General features: G+C 38.2%; 1 protein-coding gene across 1 annotated transcript in view; it reads left to right on the top strand.

The window, feature by feature from the left end:
• Positions 1 to 17,022, top strand: part of HCN1 (hyperpolarization activated cyclic nucleotide gated potassium channel 1) — a 198,721-nt gene extending 181,699 nt beyond the window's left edge. Inside the window, exons 7-8 of the mRNA XM_075726555.1 lie at positions 13,922 to 14,086; positions 16,214 to 17,022. Of these exons, the coding sequence (XP_075582670.1) occupies positions 13,922 to 14,086; positions 16,214 to 17,022 (974 nt within the window). The remainder of the gene's footprint in view (positions 1 to 13,921; positions 14,087 to 16,213) is intronic.
• Positions 17,023 to 18,103: the final 1,081 nt, after the last annotated feature.

Genomic DNA, 18,103 nt, shown 5'->3' with positions numbered 1-18,103 from the left:
CAAGTTTTTTTTCAGACTGCTGATTGAAGGATGTTATCATCCTATGTGTCTACTCCAAGTACTAGTAAGAAATTGAAAGTAATTTCTGGTACTATCCTTTTCCCTAGGCCATGTACCCTCCTCACCCCCACTACCCCTTCAAGGGGATACACAAAATATGTAAGGGAGCATATGAGAAATAGTGACCGGCGTATGCTCCTTCAGATCTGCAGTCAACATATTAAAAAACAATATCCCCAAATTATTAGATGTTAAATATGTTCAGAAAAAGGTGCGATCTGAGGTTGACTATGCTCTTTCAAACCTTTCAGTAATGACCACAGAGGAAATGTTTTAAAGAGAGTGCCATAAATTATGTCTTGAACAGATGTGGATTGGTGGACAGATTGTTTTGTGAAGATTCAGGATAATGCATTTTCCTTTACCTTTTACCAGCACTTAAAGAAAACAGTAACTTTTTATTGCCTTAACTTAGAATCCCTGTCCTCACATGGTGTGCTTGTGCGCGTTTTTATAGAAAGGACTGGAATTAGGCAATGAAGAATACGTGAAGCTAAGTTTCACTATAATGTGCAGTTATATAGTCATTTCTACGTCAGTGAAATTATGTAAGTCACAGTTAATAGTGGAGAATTCCAGGGTTTTAATACTCTATAGCTGCTTGCATTGGATTTTCCAGGACCATGTCCTGTTATTTTTGAGGAAATACAGCAATACTCATTTTTCCTAAAAGTCTATGGATTTTTTTATGTCTCCCTTCACTAGTTCTGCCTGTTTTCTAAAATGTCTTCCAGTTCCCTGTCATTAGGAATGGGATTGGTGCTACCTTCAGCAAAGCAGTAAATGTGTCTTTTCTCATTACAAATAAAAGAGAAACTTCTCCCATTGAGACTGACACAGTTTTCATATGAGGGGAAACAAGGTTGCCTTCAATGGAAATTACAACCTTTTCCTTCTAGCTGCTGCTGCAGGATGGGCAGGGAGGCTAAACTGTGAAGGAAGGCGGCCAGGACAGAGAGAATGGCATGGTCAGGGCTATGTTAACACATAGGACAAAACCACAGGGGAGGTCAGAAGAGTGTGGGGAGTGAGGTGGAGGTCAACAGAGAGGGGACTGTGTGGGTAGGAGTCAGGCTGTGAGCAGTGCAAAGAAATATGAGAGAGAGGAACTGTGAGTGCAGGGGAACATCATGGGCATGAGATTAGTGGGAAAGGGAAGAAATGCAAGGGGCAAGAACACATCTGAACAAGACTAAAGCAACCTTCAGAAGCTGGAAGGGAGTGGGAAGGTGCTTACATCTATACCTTTTGAACACCAAGTAGGAAAACCTGACTGCACATGTGTTTGCAGCTAAGTTGAAGTGCAAGCTTGAGATGAACACACTTGAATTCAGCCTTCCTGGGATGCAGAATAAGAATCAGGAGGCAGGTGAAAAATGTAAACAATTGTATTTTGAGGATGTTGTTATGGCTAAATTATTTAATTTTTTGTTATCTGGTCCGTGGTTTTGAGTAACTGCAGTTTACAATACTGAAAATGTAAAGTCTTTGTTAAGTACACAGCAGTGGAGAATCAGACCACCCCAATTTTTTTGTCTGTCTCAGTGCATATTTTTGTTTCATTTCCTTAATGCCTCAGTAGTTCAAATTCATGTATGCTGTAATCCCAGTAGTAAGTAGTAGGGAGGGAACTGCCAGGTTTCAGTCCTACTAAACCTTTTCCTCTGAGTGCCAGGTGATTGTGTTAGAAATTAGTCAAAGGCTTCTTGTGATAGGAGGAATTACTGAACAGATTGCATGTTTCTTTCTCACTAGACACTTAAAATTGGTAAAAAGCAAAGATTTTGAAGTCTTTACAGATGAAGCACAAGAATATGAGTCTTTTGCTTATAGAGAAGCATAGTTCATCATTTACTGAGGCTTTACAGGGTAGAAATAATAATAATGTATCTCATGAGCCTAATACTAATTTAACTTACATTATACCAACATATATTGGTATAAACTGGTGTAATGCCACTGCTATGACACAATTCTGATTTTTGCTGCAGTGAATTATATCAGAATCACTTCAAAGTAGTGTTATTTATGTTGGTGATTCAAAATGTCTCATGATTAATAACAGCAAACATGCAGGAGTGTAACTAAAGAGGTTTGCTTTAATAAAATAATTTTTCCAACAATTTCCTTCCTTTTACTTAGTCGGCTGCACATATGGCTTTTAGGGCTACTTTAGTCATCACAGTAAGATCTGGCTCTGTAAGTTCTGCTTCCCTTCTGGAAAGGCCTTTTGCTCCTTGATGCCTTGTGACCCTCCACATGTCTGCATACCCCTAACCCCAGCTCCAGTCTGCTGGTGTTCAGATGCATGCCACTATGGACTGCAAGCTCCTGCTTCAGGAACAAAGGAGAAGAGCAGCATTTTGCCATTTTATTAACTCTCCCTAGGTTGTTACCCCTGCAAACATAAAGGTTAAAGCTGTCCCAAAGCTACTGCAGAGCATGTTGATGAGCAGGAGTGGTTTCACCATGTCCTGTTCCCCTCTAGCTGCCAGCCCTGTGGAGTCAGAGGAAATACTCTGGGCATGCAGTCCTGATCCAGCTAAGCACATGCTGAACTGCCTTTGTGTTTAACCAGTGTGTTAAGGTGGGGCTGACATGCCTACAAAGAGAAAAAAGAAAGGAATAAATCCAGCACTACCCAACTGGTAAGGCTCAGTGCAACTTACTAAAAGGAGGATTTCTGGGAACACGTTCAGGACTCTGCTGTTACTTCATTTGCTTTCTTGCTGGTGGACAGAGGGCTGATTGTTCACTGTGGTGTCATCCTGGTCTTGCTGTAGTCACTGGCAAAATTCCCCTCAGCCTCAAAGGACACATGATAAGACTTGTGTCCCTGCTATCTTTTCCTTTCTCCATCTGTTTTCCCACCTGTGTTTACACAGGCTTTCCTTTATTCAGCAACCTAGATGTATGTTCCAGGAAAATTATAACCCCTTTTTTCTGTTTTTAACAGATACTGTGTTAGAGCTAAAGGAATGCCAATATTGCTAGGGAAATCCAAACTGAGTGAGTAGGAAGTGTAGGTATATTTTTATGAGTTAGGTCTGGGGGCCCCATGGAGGTTTCATTGTGTTTGCAGATGGAGGGAGTTTCCCAGTTCCAGTAGGTAAGTGTACAATAATTCATGGTGCCCAATCTGTGATGTGTCCATTGCAGTTCCCCCTCCCCATTGTTCTTTTCTGCATTCTTCCCCCATTGGGAATCCCAGTGGTATCTTGCCACTTGGAGTCATTCAATAAATCAATTTGTAGACTAACTAAAACTCATATTGCTTAGAAATATTTTTTTCTATGAGCTTGTAGGTATGTTGAACATGAAGAAGTGCATGTGATTTTTTAAAACTCTTTTTATGATATATATATGAGAGTTGCTGTGTGTGAATATGAATATGAAAATGTAATGGTCTGCCTCGTGTTGTAATAAGAGACAAATACATGTTTTATTTTACTTATTCAAAGGCAGGTATCACTAACTGTGCTGGATATCATCATTCATCTAGCAAAATTATATATAGAAATCAGATTCTCATCTCCATCTTCCCAGAATATGTCCTAGAGACATATTCGGTTTATTTTTTAAAACATGTAGGTCATGGAATATTTTAGATTATTAAATCTTTTATTTCACTTAAATTATTTAGTAATGTTTTAACAGTAATCCTTCCACACTTGAAATTCTAATAAATTTTATCTTGCATTTGCTTCAGCTTGTAGAAGGCCAATTAGACAGAACTTCTTTGACCCACCTATTATTTATGGATCTTTTCCCCATTTTGGAACAGCAACTGTCAGTATATTTTAGACCAGTGCAGTGGAAAATAATACCATGGGAAATGTTGTGTCACTTTAGATTATATTTTGCCACTTATTTTTTTCTGGATACATTCTAGGTCCTTCCTTTTGATAGACTACTTTTAAAGATTTGCAGTATAATACTGATTATAAATAGAGAAAGTGCTGTTAAAGTGCCTGACTGCTCACTGCTTTACATCTGGACGATATGATACAAGATACAGTTTTACATTGTGCAAAAATACTGCCTATGGCTACTCCTTATTCAAGGTGGTGGTGAATTAAGTTTCTCAGTATTCATACTCCAATCCAAACAATTATAAGTAGTGTCCCTGAGGTGTGATTGTTCACATTCTTAATGGCAAGTACACAATTAAATGCTTTAAGGGAGCAGGATCTCCAGATCTCCATACCAACTCATTGATACAATAGTATTCAGGTGAACAGTATAGAACATTTTTCCAAACGTATTGTCTGCAACAGATCCTAAAAATGAAAAGTCTTTTTGGCACAGACTAGTCTGCCATTCTGAGGCTACATTTCCTCATGTTTTAGCATAATTTCTTGTGCTGCATTATGTTGTTCTTTTGACACTATATTTTATACAGAAAATACTATGCAGTCAGAAGAACTTCTTGCTATTCAGACAGAATATTATTTTTAAAAGTCTAAGAGGCTTTTTAAGATGATAGAATGAAAATAACTTACTCTGTCATGCTAAAAAGTAGAAGTGGGTTTGATTTTAGGAGTTTTAATAATAATAATAATGCTAATAATAATTCTCACTATCTAAATAACATAGTCTTCAAACCAAATTATAATTCTAATTCTGCAAACTCATGAAAAGTCTGAATTTTTAATTTAGATTTTATACATTGAAGAACTAGACACCAGCAAAATATGATATCTGCATATCTTGGAAACCTGAGATGGCCAACACAGATAAACCAGAAGATGATTTTGCAAGTACCTTCAATTTTACACAGTAGAGTTTAAACTAAATATTTGAGTTTAGATTAAATGTTTAATCTAAATATTTAATTCAGAACTGATGGTCTCTGATCATTTGTTTAATAATTTAACGGAAAAAAAATGAAGTGCAATATTTTTTACAGTCCACTTAAATTCAAGTTGAATGGTTTAATTTGTAACTGTTATTGTTTGCCAAACTCAAGATGACAAAAGCATAACACTGAATGTACACAAAATGGCTTTTCAAAACTGGGAATAGGCATCCATCTGAACAAAAGTAGGCATAAATGAATTACACAAAATCACTTTTGGCCTTTGACCTGGCCAGTATGAAAGCTAAATCTATACTTAGGCACATTATCTTAGAATCTAAGCTCAAATTTTTTTTTTTAAAGAAAGTAAAATTAATATTAGTCAAATTATGAAGTTTTACACGATAATAAATAGACTATCTTAGTCTCCCTTGTTAGAAAGAACACTTCATTAAAGTACAATAAAAATATGTGGATGCTCTGTTATAAATAGCATTGAAGATAAAATAAGGACTTGCATTTCTGTTTCATATAATGATTCTAACCTTCTGTTCTATCAAAGAGAGCTTTCTTCAGAAGAATTTGAGTTGACAATAGAAAATAGGCAGGAAGTAGGAAATGTTACTGGCTTCTGTTTGCTCTAGTCATGAAGACTTGACTACAGCTATTTTCAGTACCTTCAGATAGAAAAAAGAAAAGACAGGTCAGGATGTAACGTAAAATGTCTCTGGTGAGATAACATGCCACTTTTTATAAAGGCAATTGTATTCTAACCATGCATATTTGGCTGTCTGTCTTGATGTAAAAGTAATTATGACTAACAACCTTTCTGAAAAGAATTAAATTACACTGTCAATATATATTAAGCATATTACATTGAATTATGCTGAATAGTGTATCAGCATTAAATTTACAGGAAAAATGAGGACTTAAAGACATCCAGTTATATATCAGGCTTGTCAAAAATTACAAAAGTCATTAGAGAATGGCTAAAATGGATTGGCTTATTGCATCCAAATGTGCCTTGATAATTAATATATGCCCAAAATGTCTTTTTCTGTATCAACACTTACTTATATCACAGTAGATAATACTTTAAAAGCTCTGCCAAATTGTTTTAATGAATTTCACATGGAAATAATGAGGCCTGCTCTGAGTAAGTCTCCAAACATCCAAATTAGTAGCATGTTATCACACTGCTTTTCTCAGAGCTGCTATAAAGTAGTGTATTAAGCTTTATTCAAGGAAATGGACTGATAAGAACAAGAGTTACTTCAAGAAACAGGCTTCTCATAGGTAGATGGCATAAAAGACAAATTTGGTGCAAAGTAATGAAAGAAGCATAATTTCAGGCTTGTTGACAAACCCTAAATAAATATGAAATTTTTTTAAAAATAAATATTCCTCTATAAATCCTATCGAAGTTTGGCTCAATGAAAGTTACGCAATTCTTTTTGGAAGACAAAACAAATGTATCTGTCTGCCAATTAGAAATACTATTAGACAAAAAAAAAAAAAAAAAAAAGACTAGGACCACTCTAATTAGACCACTTACTGTACCAAACTTTTGACATATATATACGAAAGTTAAGCAAATGAAGGCCTGGGAGGGAGACCCTCAGGGAAGAGAGTAATGGAAAGAAATATAGCAAAAGAACTAATAATATTTCACCTGTATTTTCGATCAGGAAAATGGTTATAAAATGTTCATCATGGATACCTGTCTCCAGCTGCTTCTAACTCATCTCTTTTGAAGATTCCTTCTTCTCTCAGAGTGGCTTTGGAGACAAACCCTCCTTTTTCCAAATGTGGGGATTGTGTCCCAAGAATAACATTTGGATGAAAGGGACTGGTAAAAGGCTGTGTGTGGGGAGTGCTGATATCTCTTATCATCTAGTTCTTTTCCCTACTGACCGTTTCTTGCCTCAAGAAGACTAAAATCCCTATTATTACTATCGGCTATTACGCCATAGCATCACATCATCCTCAAACATAGAAGCAAATATAATTTTCAGTCTCCATTGCATTCTCTTCCTCTCTTCAGATACATGGCATGATACATATAGGACATCTTCATGATGGAGAAATTATCTCAGCCAGTAAGGGTGCTGGCAAGCAGGGACACATCTTTCCAAACAAGAATCATGTTCCTAACTTGCAATGAGGGGACAGTTTCACAAGTCAGTAAGCATGAGTCTCTAACTTACTGAATTAAATACATTTTTGCATTTTTAATGGCTATATTAATAGAGAAGTAATTCACCTTGTTCTAATCTTTTTCTGTTTAAAAAATTGTCAATTTCAACCTTGCTCTTTAGGGCACATTTTCTATTTCTTTTGTTTGTTCTGTTAAGTTAAATTAAATAAAATAAATTTATCAATGAACATGCTGAGACCTCATGTGTCAGGGTCTTCAGAGCCAGGAATTTCAAATGACTACAAACAGGCAATAAAAATGTGAAATAAACTAACCTGTTTGTTTATTTGTTTGTTTGTTTGTTTGTTTTAATTGGATGACTATATAAGGGCAACAGCTATCACAAATAGATACATTTAAATTAGGTTTAGGTAAATAGTTCAAAAAGTACAGGAGACTGAAACTGAGGCATTAAGGAAGTTGTTTTGGACCCTTAATTGTAATTGGCCATTTTCAGTCCCTCTTCAAAACAGCAACTACTCAGCAGTATATGCAGGCCTTCTTCATGAACCCTCTCTCCGGTTATGAACCCAGATATCTGAAAGCAATTTTACAATTGTTGTTGGCATTTTTTAAATGAAGAGGTCATGCAGGCACTGTATGCTATTGCTCACTCTGGCACACTCAAACTGTCTTGACTGCAATTCCATATTTAGTGTAAATAAGGTGAGAAAAGGTTTGCTTTTTGCATAGCTGTCTTTTGGACAGTCCAGATTACAAACCTGGCTGTAAAAGGCAGTAATTGTCTCCATTTTCCTTCCTCCTTAAGTTCTCTGATTTGCTGCAGGAATGTTCCTGCTAAGCAGTGACTATATTTTAAGGTTTCTTAAATACAGGACTGAATTCAGAGCTAAATGTTACCTGAGCCTTTTTAATTCCATCCACTCCACAGGTCTGGATTTGGGGGATCCCACTTCCTCTATTTTCCTCCACAGTCGTGACTAATGTGAATGTAAATACTGTTTTGCAAAACAAGTGCAAAATAAAATCTGCATAGCTATGTGGCATAGCGTTTAATCTTTTTTCTATTTTTTTATAAATAAATTACTGAAACTTATCAAATTGGTTTAAGCTACATTCTGACTAATCATAAGAGCTAGTGCTAGTCATTTTAGTTTCTATAACAAAAATCAACATGTCCCTGGGTTTTCCATTTTGTGCACTGGTGATAATATAGTGAAAGATAAAAAGAATATATTAAAAAGTTAGAAAAAAATTATAGATAGATGCAATGTTTTCCACAGTTTAATAAAGAAAAAGGAGACAGAAATGCAGGAGTATGTGTTAAAGCAATCACATTTTTATAATTTGAAACAGCTTCTCGCTGTTTTCTGTATTAGAGATAGTTAAGTCAACATGGAACTGGGAAATCGCTCCATTTCTGAAAGAATGGGGTGTCTAGAAGCTTTTGTTAGTTGCTTGAAGTTTACATAGTCCTTTCATAAAGAAAAAAACACCACTCACATTACCTGTTGTAAAGCTGGGAGCAAAGTGCCCCGAGCTGAAGGTCCCTTCCTGTGACTGGCACATGAAGAAAGTGCCCATTAGCTAGTTTCTGGTCAGTGGACAACTTGAGTAGCTTGAAGGAAATCAAGGACTATTGATCTTTGCACCATGCTGAAGAGCTGCTGTTATGAAGAGTTACGTTAAGATAAAAAGAAGAATAACCTAAACCTGGTAGTTCTGGGAAACTTGCTCTGAAGAATTGTAAGATGCGTGGATGGACAGAGCTTTTGTATATCTAAGTTTTGTCTATAATAGTTTAGTAACTCATTGCTCTCTATAAAAGAAACAATATTCTAATCCACTGTGCTGTTCTCGTGAAAAATTCCCAAATACATCAGACTGACCCAAGACTTTGAATTGCTTTGATTTTCCATCTTTCTGCTGCTACTGAAAGTAACCAGATGGTCTGAATAGCTGCTTGGCTATTTGCACAACAATGTCTATGCCTGCTACAAGATGAAACAAGTTTCCTGCTGAGGAACTGAAGCAATAGTCAGCTGTCCTCAGATAGAAGGACACTTCATTAGATCCTGTAATGTTAAATTTGACAGATGATGGGAAACCTGTTACATCTTTGGAAGGGGACAGAGCACTTAATAAACTGCTGTAGTTCAGAAATGCATAGAAACTGCTAATTACTTTTACTTGATTTTAATATGGAGAGCACTATATGGCTAAAGTACTAGTTAACTCATTTGTTCATTACTAGAAAAAATTAATTCCTTCACCTAGTAAAGTGAACTTTTGCTTTAATTCTGGTCTTTGTGTCTTTGCAAAACAAAGCTGTGCATACGATAATAATTCGTTGTACTAATTTTCTACATATTAGTATATACTATCTTAAGCTAAGAAATATGTTCCATGGAGTTAGGAGCAGTTTGGTGTCCTTTAATGAATCAGCTAACTACTGGACTCATAACTGTTTCCTTTATCAACACAGTTATCTGTTGGTGGACACATTTTGTCTGCAAGGCAACTTCATATTGTTATTTTGATTTCTGCAGTTTTTCAATCTCTAGTTAAGCGTTAATGTGACATAGAAAGTTGAGTAATTACATCGGGAGTATAACTTATATGGAAAATGAACTGACAGTTAATGGATAGGTGCCACACTGTCAGATAAACTGTACTGCGTCCCAGAGTAAAAAAGGGTTTCTCCTAGGTCTATATAAAGTGGAAACAGGAAATTATTAATAGGGTAGCCAGTCCGTGTACCCATCCAGCAAAGAGTAAGAAAGCAATGCAACATCACAAATGGTACTAGAGGTGAACTGTTCCCACATCCCCAGCAGTTATTTTCTTGAAGAAAAAAATGTTTAGGAACCACATAGCAACAGGGGAGGGGGAAAATTATCACCTACAGTGGCATATTGGTACAGTGCACAAGAACAATGAAGCTGATCTCACTTGGAACCAAAACTGTGGCCCTTACAAAAGGCCTACTAATCCTAATTATTTAAAGATCATCCTATGGATTGTGTCATTCAACTTAACTCATTAAGGTTTTCCTGAAATCAGTCTTCTTTAGTGCTGTCTTTCAGGTATGTAGAATTTCCTATCCAGAGTGTTATGTCACACTAATGCAATAACAAAATACAATCTACATGTCCCCTGTTTTACAAGATACAGATATGCGCAAGCTGCTTTAGAAATTCATGGTATTCCAAAAACTGAACCTGATGTTCTTGCTGAAATACTGCCATAGAATCATAGACCATAGGATTATTTAGGTTGGAAAAGGCCTTTAAGATCCTTGAGACCAACTGTTATCCTAACACTGCCAAATCCACCACTAAACCATGTCCCATGTATGTAAGCAACTGATATATTGGTGATCAGTTTTGATTATTATAATTATAACCTTCAGAACAGGCTTAGCTTTAAACTTTTACTATAGTGCTTTTTAGTCAATGTCTTGACAGCAGAAAGTACATTGTATTTGAGCCCTTTTCCATGTTCTTTTGAGAGCTGCATGGTTCTTTGGGAAAGATCTGATGCTAGCAGAACACAAACTGTGATTTTCACAGGCAAATTAATTACATTTGTATTAAATATGGACTGTAAGAGCAAATTAATGGTTTAGTGCTTTCAAATACTCATTTTTCATTAGTGTATTGATTGACACTTGTTTCAGAATGTTCCAGGGAACAGTTGTCCAAAGAGATTAAATAACTAAAGTAAAACTTGCATTAAGAGTTGAATTGCAGGCTCATTGTAGCCTAATACATAATTATTAATTGGAATTGAAGACATTCTTTTGTTTGGAAAGGAAGGATAGAAGTATTTGAAAGTGTCAGCATGAATGCAATGCACCATGCCAACCGCACATGGGAATATTAGTGAGTAATATGCCGCCACTGCTTTCTTTTTGTGCTAATAGAGAACCTTGTTTGTCCAAGCTGTTTGAAAATAACCTGTGCCCTTTGTGTTTCACTGAACACTCCTGTGCTATTGTTTGTATTTCATAGTCTGTTTAAATCAATTGAACATCAAGGAGATCATAATTGTTGAGGGCACCTGCTGTACTTGATGCCACTAAGACTCACTTTAAATATATCATGGATACTTTCATTACTGTGTTCTCTTCATTAAATCTATTGTTTACTTATTTGTTAAAAAAAAATACTTTGATTTATTTAAAAGAACACAAGTATTTGATGGGAACACATTTTGACATTCTGTGTTCTTCCTCTCTGGTCCAAGTAAATGAGCTTTCATATATTATGTGTTATTATGCTTGAGAGTTTGTTCCAAACAAATAGCTAATAGATGAAACTAACTTAAATGCAGAACACATACAATTAATAAGCACATTAGTCTAGCAGCCACAGTATAAATGATGCTGTTGATACGTATAACAAAATAACATAGATGATATATCAGTGACTATAATACAACTCTAATAAGTCAAGAAACATTTCTGGAAGAGCATTACGAGGGTATTCATCACATGCTACTTTTTCTGTCAGAAGGCTGTAGTTCATCTTTTGAATGAGAGCATTCAACTGGAGCTGAGAACACAAAGCTTTCCCTGCTTCCTGAGCAGGCAGGCTCCATGGTGGCACTCCCTGATCAGTTTCTAGGTGCTGGGACATTTGTCATATCTTTTCTGACTCATCCTTCATTATCTTATCTAACTAGAAGACTCTATTATGGTTATTAAGAGCCTTCCAAAAAGGTGTTCTTCAACCAGAAGTTGTGGGCTGACAGGGTTTGCAGAATATGACATGTAGTTTTCAGTGATTCTTTCTATTCCCCTTACTTGACAAGAATAACAGAAGATGAAAGAAGAGGAAAAAAATAATTATATTTATTGCAGCAACATCCATGAATTCCATGGTCCTGTTGTCCTGTGATGAAATCTAACATTGTCTCTTATGGTTTCTTCCCAACTTTCTCTTTGAAGTAATCTAAAATGCATTTTTCTAGAGTAATAATGATGAAAACAGTACTTAATTTTTTTACACTCTTTAGAATGGTTGGGATCCATAGTCAATATTTGTTTTGTTTTGGGCATGTGACGTTTTTTAAACTCAAGTACTTTTATTAGTTCCATGTAGCAGAAGACACCTCCTTATGTCTCTAGTATTGTTTGCAGCAAATTTAAGTGAAGAGAGCTGCAAATCAAGAAGTGATCATTAGTCACACAGATTTTCCAGCCAGTTATCTCTAAATTCAAATGTGTATTGTAAAACTTTATTCTGTGTGAGATCTAAAGAATATCTTAGGAAATGGAGCAGGCATTCACTGCATTTAACTGCTCCCTTTGGGCAAAATGTCCTTCTCACTCTTGTAACTAAAATGCAGTGGGTTCAATCAAAGGAGAAGGGGTCAGGGTCAGCTAGGGGATAGAAGAGGAAAGGACTCACTTCCATTTCACCTGGCTGGCTCTTTACATTACACTGTCATTATTTCATGGGCATCAAGTTTTGTGACGGACATTAGGTCAAGACTCTTACAATACCCATTAGTCTATAAATTCTCCCCAAAGCTGTTGGGGTTTAAGTACATTCTGTGCTAATACTGGTCCCATGGTAATTTACTTAGATTTATCCACTATTATTTAAGCATGTTAGTCCCTAAGCCCTCAGGAATAGGTGGCACGTGGAAATTCTTCAACAAGAAGCATGAGACGAAAAACCATCAAGGTTCTTTACATTCTAGAGTAATAAAAAGTGTATTTTGTTAAAGACATAAAAAAAGAGAGAACTATGCTAGCTCTTTATAGATCTGAATTAAAGCCTGTAGAATTCTTTATTTTTGTTAATGAAGAATATTTCATTTTTCACACTGGAGAATGCTAGTTGATTGAGAAAGATCATTTGTGACAGACACACAAGCAGGGTAGGAGACAATTTCCTGGCTAGTATTTAAATATGAACAGATACGAACTCACTGCTCTTGACTGCTAGAACTGAGTAGGGAAATTATCTCTCACCCTGCCTGAGCTGATATTTCTAAATGTGTTCTTATTCCCCAGGCTGAAAATGGGATCAACTCAAACACTTCTTTTTGCAATTCACTTTTTAGTTATTTGTGTTTTAATATAAATAAATATTCTACCATATATGTTTTGCTGTTACAAGCCTCAGACATAGACCTTGGCCTTTATCTGTAACCCTCTTCCTGTGGGTTTGGGAATCAGTAGTCTTAAGTTTGGGGCTGTTTCCTGGGACTCTCCACATGGCTTTGGTCTCCACTGTTCCAGAATGATGAATTCCTGTTGCAGGCACTTGCAGAGAAAGCCTACTAGACTAATCAAATGGAGTAAGCAGAGGTTAAAAAGGTTCTGGTTTTTAGCCCAATGAGAAAAGAAAGTCTAAAATTGTAAGTTTACCCTCCCAAAATACTGAGGACATAAAACCCAAGGAAACAGAAGGCATTTTCCTGCTTGAAGCATTTTTTCTTAGAACACCTCTTATATTCAAATATCATTACATCATGTATTAAATTAGTTTAGTAAATATGGTGAATGATTAAAGGAATTGGTCCTTTATGTCAGCTAGATATTAAAAAAAAAATCAATAGAATCACTTGGGTTGAGTCAGCAAGCTGTGTTTGACAGCTGATGGATCATTTCTCACAGCTTAAAGAATTTCTTCAAAAAACCTTGATAAAATCAGAGTTCAGACCAAGAAAACCTATAAGCAGCGCTCTTAAGGGACATTAGTTATTTTTCAGAGTAGCAAAAATAGAATCAAGCACCTTCAGAATTGTCCCTGCAACCTTGCATAAACAGCAATAGAAAAATTGCTGCTAAGTACTGAATTATTACCTGTTAGCACTGAGTCACTTCCTAGCTTTTAAGTTTCACACGTCGCACTTTATTTTCTCTGTGTGTTGAATTTTTCTCTCCCCAGAGATTTGCCTTTTGACCAAGGGCCGTCGAACTGCCAGCGTACGAGCAGATACGTACTGTCGCCTATATTCCCTCTCGGTGGACAACTTCAACGAGGTTCTGGAGGAGTACCCTATGATGAGGAGGGCCTTTGAAACAGTGGCAATTGATAGACTTGACAGGATAGGTATTTTTTTTTTTTTCCATATTAGATATTCTTAAAACCTTTCTACCTTTTCTTTTCCTTGAGTTGCAGGATAAAATGCCCAGATTAAACCCTTATTTAAAGTTTTGTTTCTGTTACACTGCAGTAAATGTTCTGTTCATCTTTGAATAAGACGTGTCCAGATAAAAAATTCTGCAATCTCACTTTTAAATAATAAAAAACTTTGAGTTTTAGAAAGCTCTCATACTGCCGTGAGCATTATTTTGTATACTTCAATTATCATTAGTATTATTAATTAATCCTGTATTGTTCTTTTGCTGCCTTCAGCACTTGATAGGGTTTATGCTGTTTCATGACCAGTAGATGACATTTTCCTACATAAATTGTTTACAGATGACATCTATAATGCTGGGAAGAGCTGAAGCCTCTCAGCACTCACAAACCCATGTTTGTTGAAGTGAATTAATCCTTTGCAGCAGGGCTCTCATTTTCCTCACAACATGGGCACTGTTAGCATTGATGGCTGCACAGTGGTGTTACTCAGATCTGCTTGCAATCAGAAAAGCAGGCCAATGATATCCAAGTGAAAGGCAGAAGGATATGGCAGATTATCGAAACAGGGTGTGTGAATTCTGCTGTTGTGCATTCAGGCATTCTGGACCTCAGTAATATGACATACTAGATAAAATATATGGTCTTTGCTTGAGGAATTGCTGTCTGATCGTCATTACCGGCACTGGTTTTAACATGCAGTTTATGTATAAAAAATCATTTTCCTTGTTTGGTGGTGTTTCCTCAACTTCACAAGAAAACTCCAGTATAAGGATTTCCCCACGTCACTCTTTCTCAATACAGTTATGTCTGCAGTTTCTTCAAAGTGAATACAGAAACAATTGCAGGGCATTGGAAGAAAGCATGTTTTCTTTAATATAGCAAGAGTAAAGAAATGAAATACAGGTATAGAGGTTTCTAATATTTAGTAGACCTGTTGTAGTATTTTGCACATTGTGAGCGCTCAGTGCATTTATTTATGTTATCAAGACTTTTCAAACTCTTACAATTTGTCTCTCAAGACTCTCTGGAAATGCAGTCCAACTCTAAGTAATATGTGCTTAAATAATGATAGTAGTAAAGTCCAGTCTGCTCTTGGAGTAGCAATCCTATCTGAAGTGCTGTGTTTACAATATGAAAACCGTACAGGACGAAAGATAAAATCTGAACCATTTTATCAAAAAAAGGAACAATTGAGTGCAATTGTGTTCCTGTGGGTGTGGTAACACAGAATAATGTCTACATCTTGCAGACACTGAGAGCCATCAAGCAGACATCAGGACACAGTGTACAGCAGTCTTTATTGTGCAAGCAGGTGTCACATTATCTGTGAGTTCGTATTAGTTCACAAAAAAAAAGATGATCTCTTGCAAGCTAGTGCTCACTGGTTACTAATGTCTAATAATTAGTTCCAGGGAATGGGCGAAATGGCAGATGTGTTTGTAACTTATGTAACAGTTTAGTGGAAATTAGGCCAGTTTTGCAATGAGAGAGAAAGACGTTATATATGCAGAGCCCGATGGGTTTTTCCACCCTGTTGTTCAGTAAATTACCATGGTTACATTTTCAGAATGATTGTAGTAATAGCAATACACAACAAGTGAAGAGGCACAGCAAGTCCAGGTGTCTTTGAGTGCAGTGGTGTTATGGAAGCCTGCCGTGCTGGTGCAGAGAGACGGGGGACCGGGCATGGAAAGCCTGCCGTGGTGGTGCAGAGAGACGGGGGACCGGGCACGGAAAGCCTGCCGTGGTGGTGCAGAGAGACGGGGGACCGGGCACGGAAAGCCTGCCGTGGTGGTGCAGAGAGACGGGGGACCGGGCACGGAAAGCCTGCTGTGCTGGTGCAGAGAGACGGGGGATGGGGCATGTGTGGGGGCCAGCCGTCGGGAGCTGCCTGCCAGCGTGAGCAGTTGCGGCAGTGCCCGGTGTGGCACAGCCTATGGCGGTGGGCTCACTGCTGAGCTGCGGGCCCTGCTCAGCCTGGTGTTGGCTGAGGCGTTTGCAAGATATAGCCCTTGGCGGTGGGGGCTGAAAGGCAAAGTCAGGGCCAGGGTGTGCCCCTGTGTGTCAGGCTAACTCTTCTGCCTTTCTGTGAAGGGAAGAAGAACTCCATCCTCCTGCAGAAGTTCCAGAAGGACCTCAACACTGGGGTTTTCAACAACCAGGAGAACGAGATCCTGAAGCAGATTGTGAAGCACGACAGGGAGATGGTGCAGACCATCACCCCGGTGAGCTTGCAGCAGATGCCCGCCCTGAACTCCAGCACCTCCACCTCGTCATCGCGTGTCAGGACGCAGTCCCCTCCCGTGTACGCTGCCAGCAGCCTCTCCCACGGAAACCTGCACTCCCCCTCGCCCAGCACGCAGACGCCCCAGCAGGCCGTCATCCTCTCGCCCTGCTCCTACACCACCGCCGTCTGCAGCCCTCCCGTACAGAGCCCTCTGACCGGCCGAACTTTCCAGTACGCCTCGCCGACGGCCTCGCAGCTCTCCCTCATGCAGCAGCAGCCGCAGGCGCCCCAGCAGCCCCCCGGGGCTGCGCCGAAGAACGAGGTCCACAAGAGCACCCAGGCCCTCCACAACACCAACCTGACGCGGGAGGTGCGGCCCCTCTCTGCCTCGCAGCCTTCCCTGCCCCACGAGATCTCCACCCTGATCGCCAGGCCTCACCCCACTGTGGGGGAGTCCCTCGCCTCCCTCCCGCAGCCGGCCCCCGGCCCCGGCGTGCCCCCGGCTGGCCGGGCCACCCTCCCCCAGCGGGTCTCGCTCTTCCGACAGATGTCCTCGGGAGCCATCCCCCCGAACCGGGGGGCCGCGCCGCCCCCAGCCCCCCTGCAAAGGGATTCTTCCACAGTCTTAAGCACAGAGCCCGAGGGAGACAAACTGCGGTTCGCATCAAACTTATGAACCCTGGTGACTGCGAGCAACAGACTTGTAACGAACCGAGCGCCATCCCCGGAACTGTTTTAGCCTGTTTCCTAATGTACCCCGGCAGTCTACTATGAGAAAAATACTTTAGACAGCTTTGCCCTACGTAACGAATGTAAAAATTATATATATATAAAATATATATATCTCAAAAAAAAAAAGGGGATTATAAAAACTTGTTTGAATTCATGTCTTCCTTTCTTGCAACCATCAAAGAAGTCTAAATTCAGCTGTAATATTACTTATTTTTAACCTTTCAACTCTAAAATCAGTCTAACGGATTTCTCTGTTTATGAAGTTTGCTATTTTCTTGGGGAAATTGTTAACACAATAACAAACTTCAAACAAGTATATTTTAAAAAAAAAAAAAAAAAGAGAGAAATACCAGTCTACCTAACACACAGCACTAACCAAGTGATATTCTGAACCTTTATTATTTCATTTATTGCATACACATTGTTAATTTCTCCTGAAGGATTCAGTTGTTATTTCCCATTGCATTTCATATGTTAGCACTTTCCATTGGGAATTAGATTGGGAAAGAAAAAAATTGCAAACAGCTGGAGTCAAAAGGCTGGCACTAGCACTCCTCTGGATAGGTTGTAACCTCACGACATGTCAACCCTTCTGTTGTTTCAGAAAACTGGGTGGACTTCGATCTTCACATTGCTAAAGACTTTTACAAAGACTATAAATATTGCCATTGTAAATAACTTTTTAGACCCAAACAAAAATAGCTGCTGTGTGGTGTACCATTGCAAGGTCTTTGTTTAGGAATTTAGGTTCCGCTCTTCACTTCAAAATTTACAGTTTTAAAATTTGTTAAAGCTAAGTGCAACACAACTGTTAAACTGTAACGCAATGGCTTAAACCCGACAATGTTACTTTTACATGCAATGTTTTATGCAAAATTGTAAGCTTGATCCTGCAAACCGCTTGTACTTCACCAATACCATCATTTTTCTTCTTGCCCTCAGTAGCATCTGAGAATATTCCATGCATGCTTTGGGGAAAAAAAAAAAAAAACAAAACCAAAAAAAACACAATAAAATAAGTTCGG

This window comes from Pelecanus crispus, chromosome Z (assembly GCF_030463565.1).
Source record: "Pelecanus crispus isolate bPelCri1 chromosome Z, bPelCri1.pri, whole genome shotgun sequence".
Classification (NCBI taxonomy): domain Eukaryota; kingdom Metazoa; phylum Chordata; class Aves; order Pelecaniformes; family Pelecanidae; genus Pelecanus; species Pelecanus crispus.
This window is presented reverse-complemented; position numbering and strand designations above follow the sequence as displayed.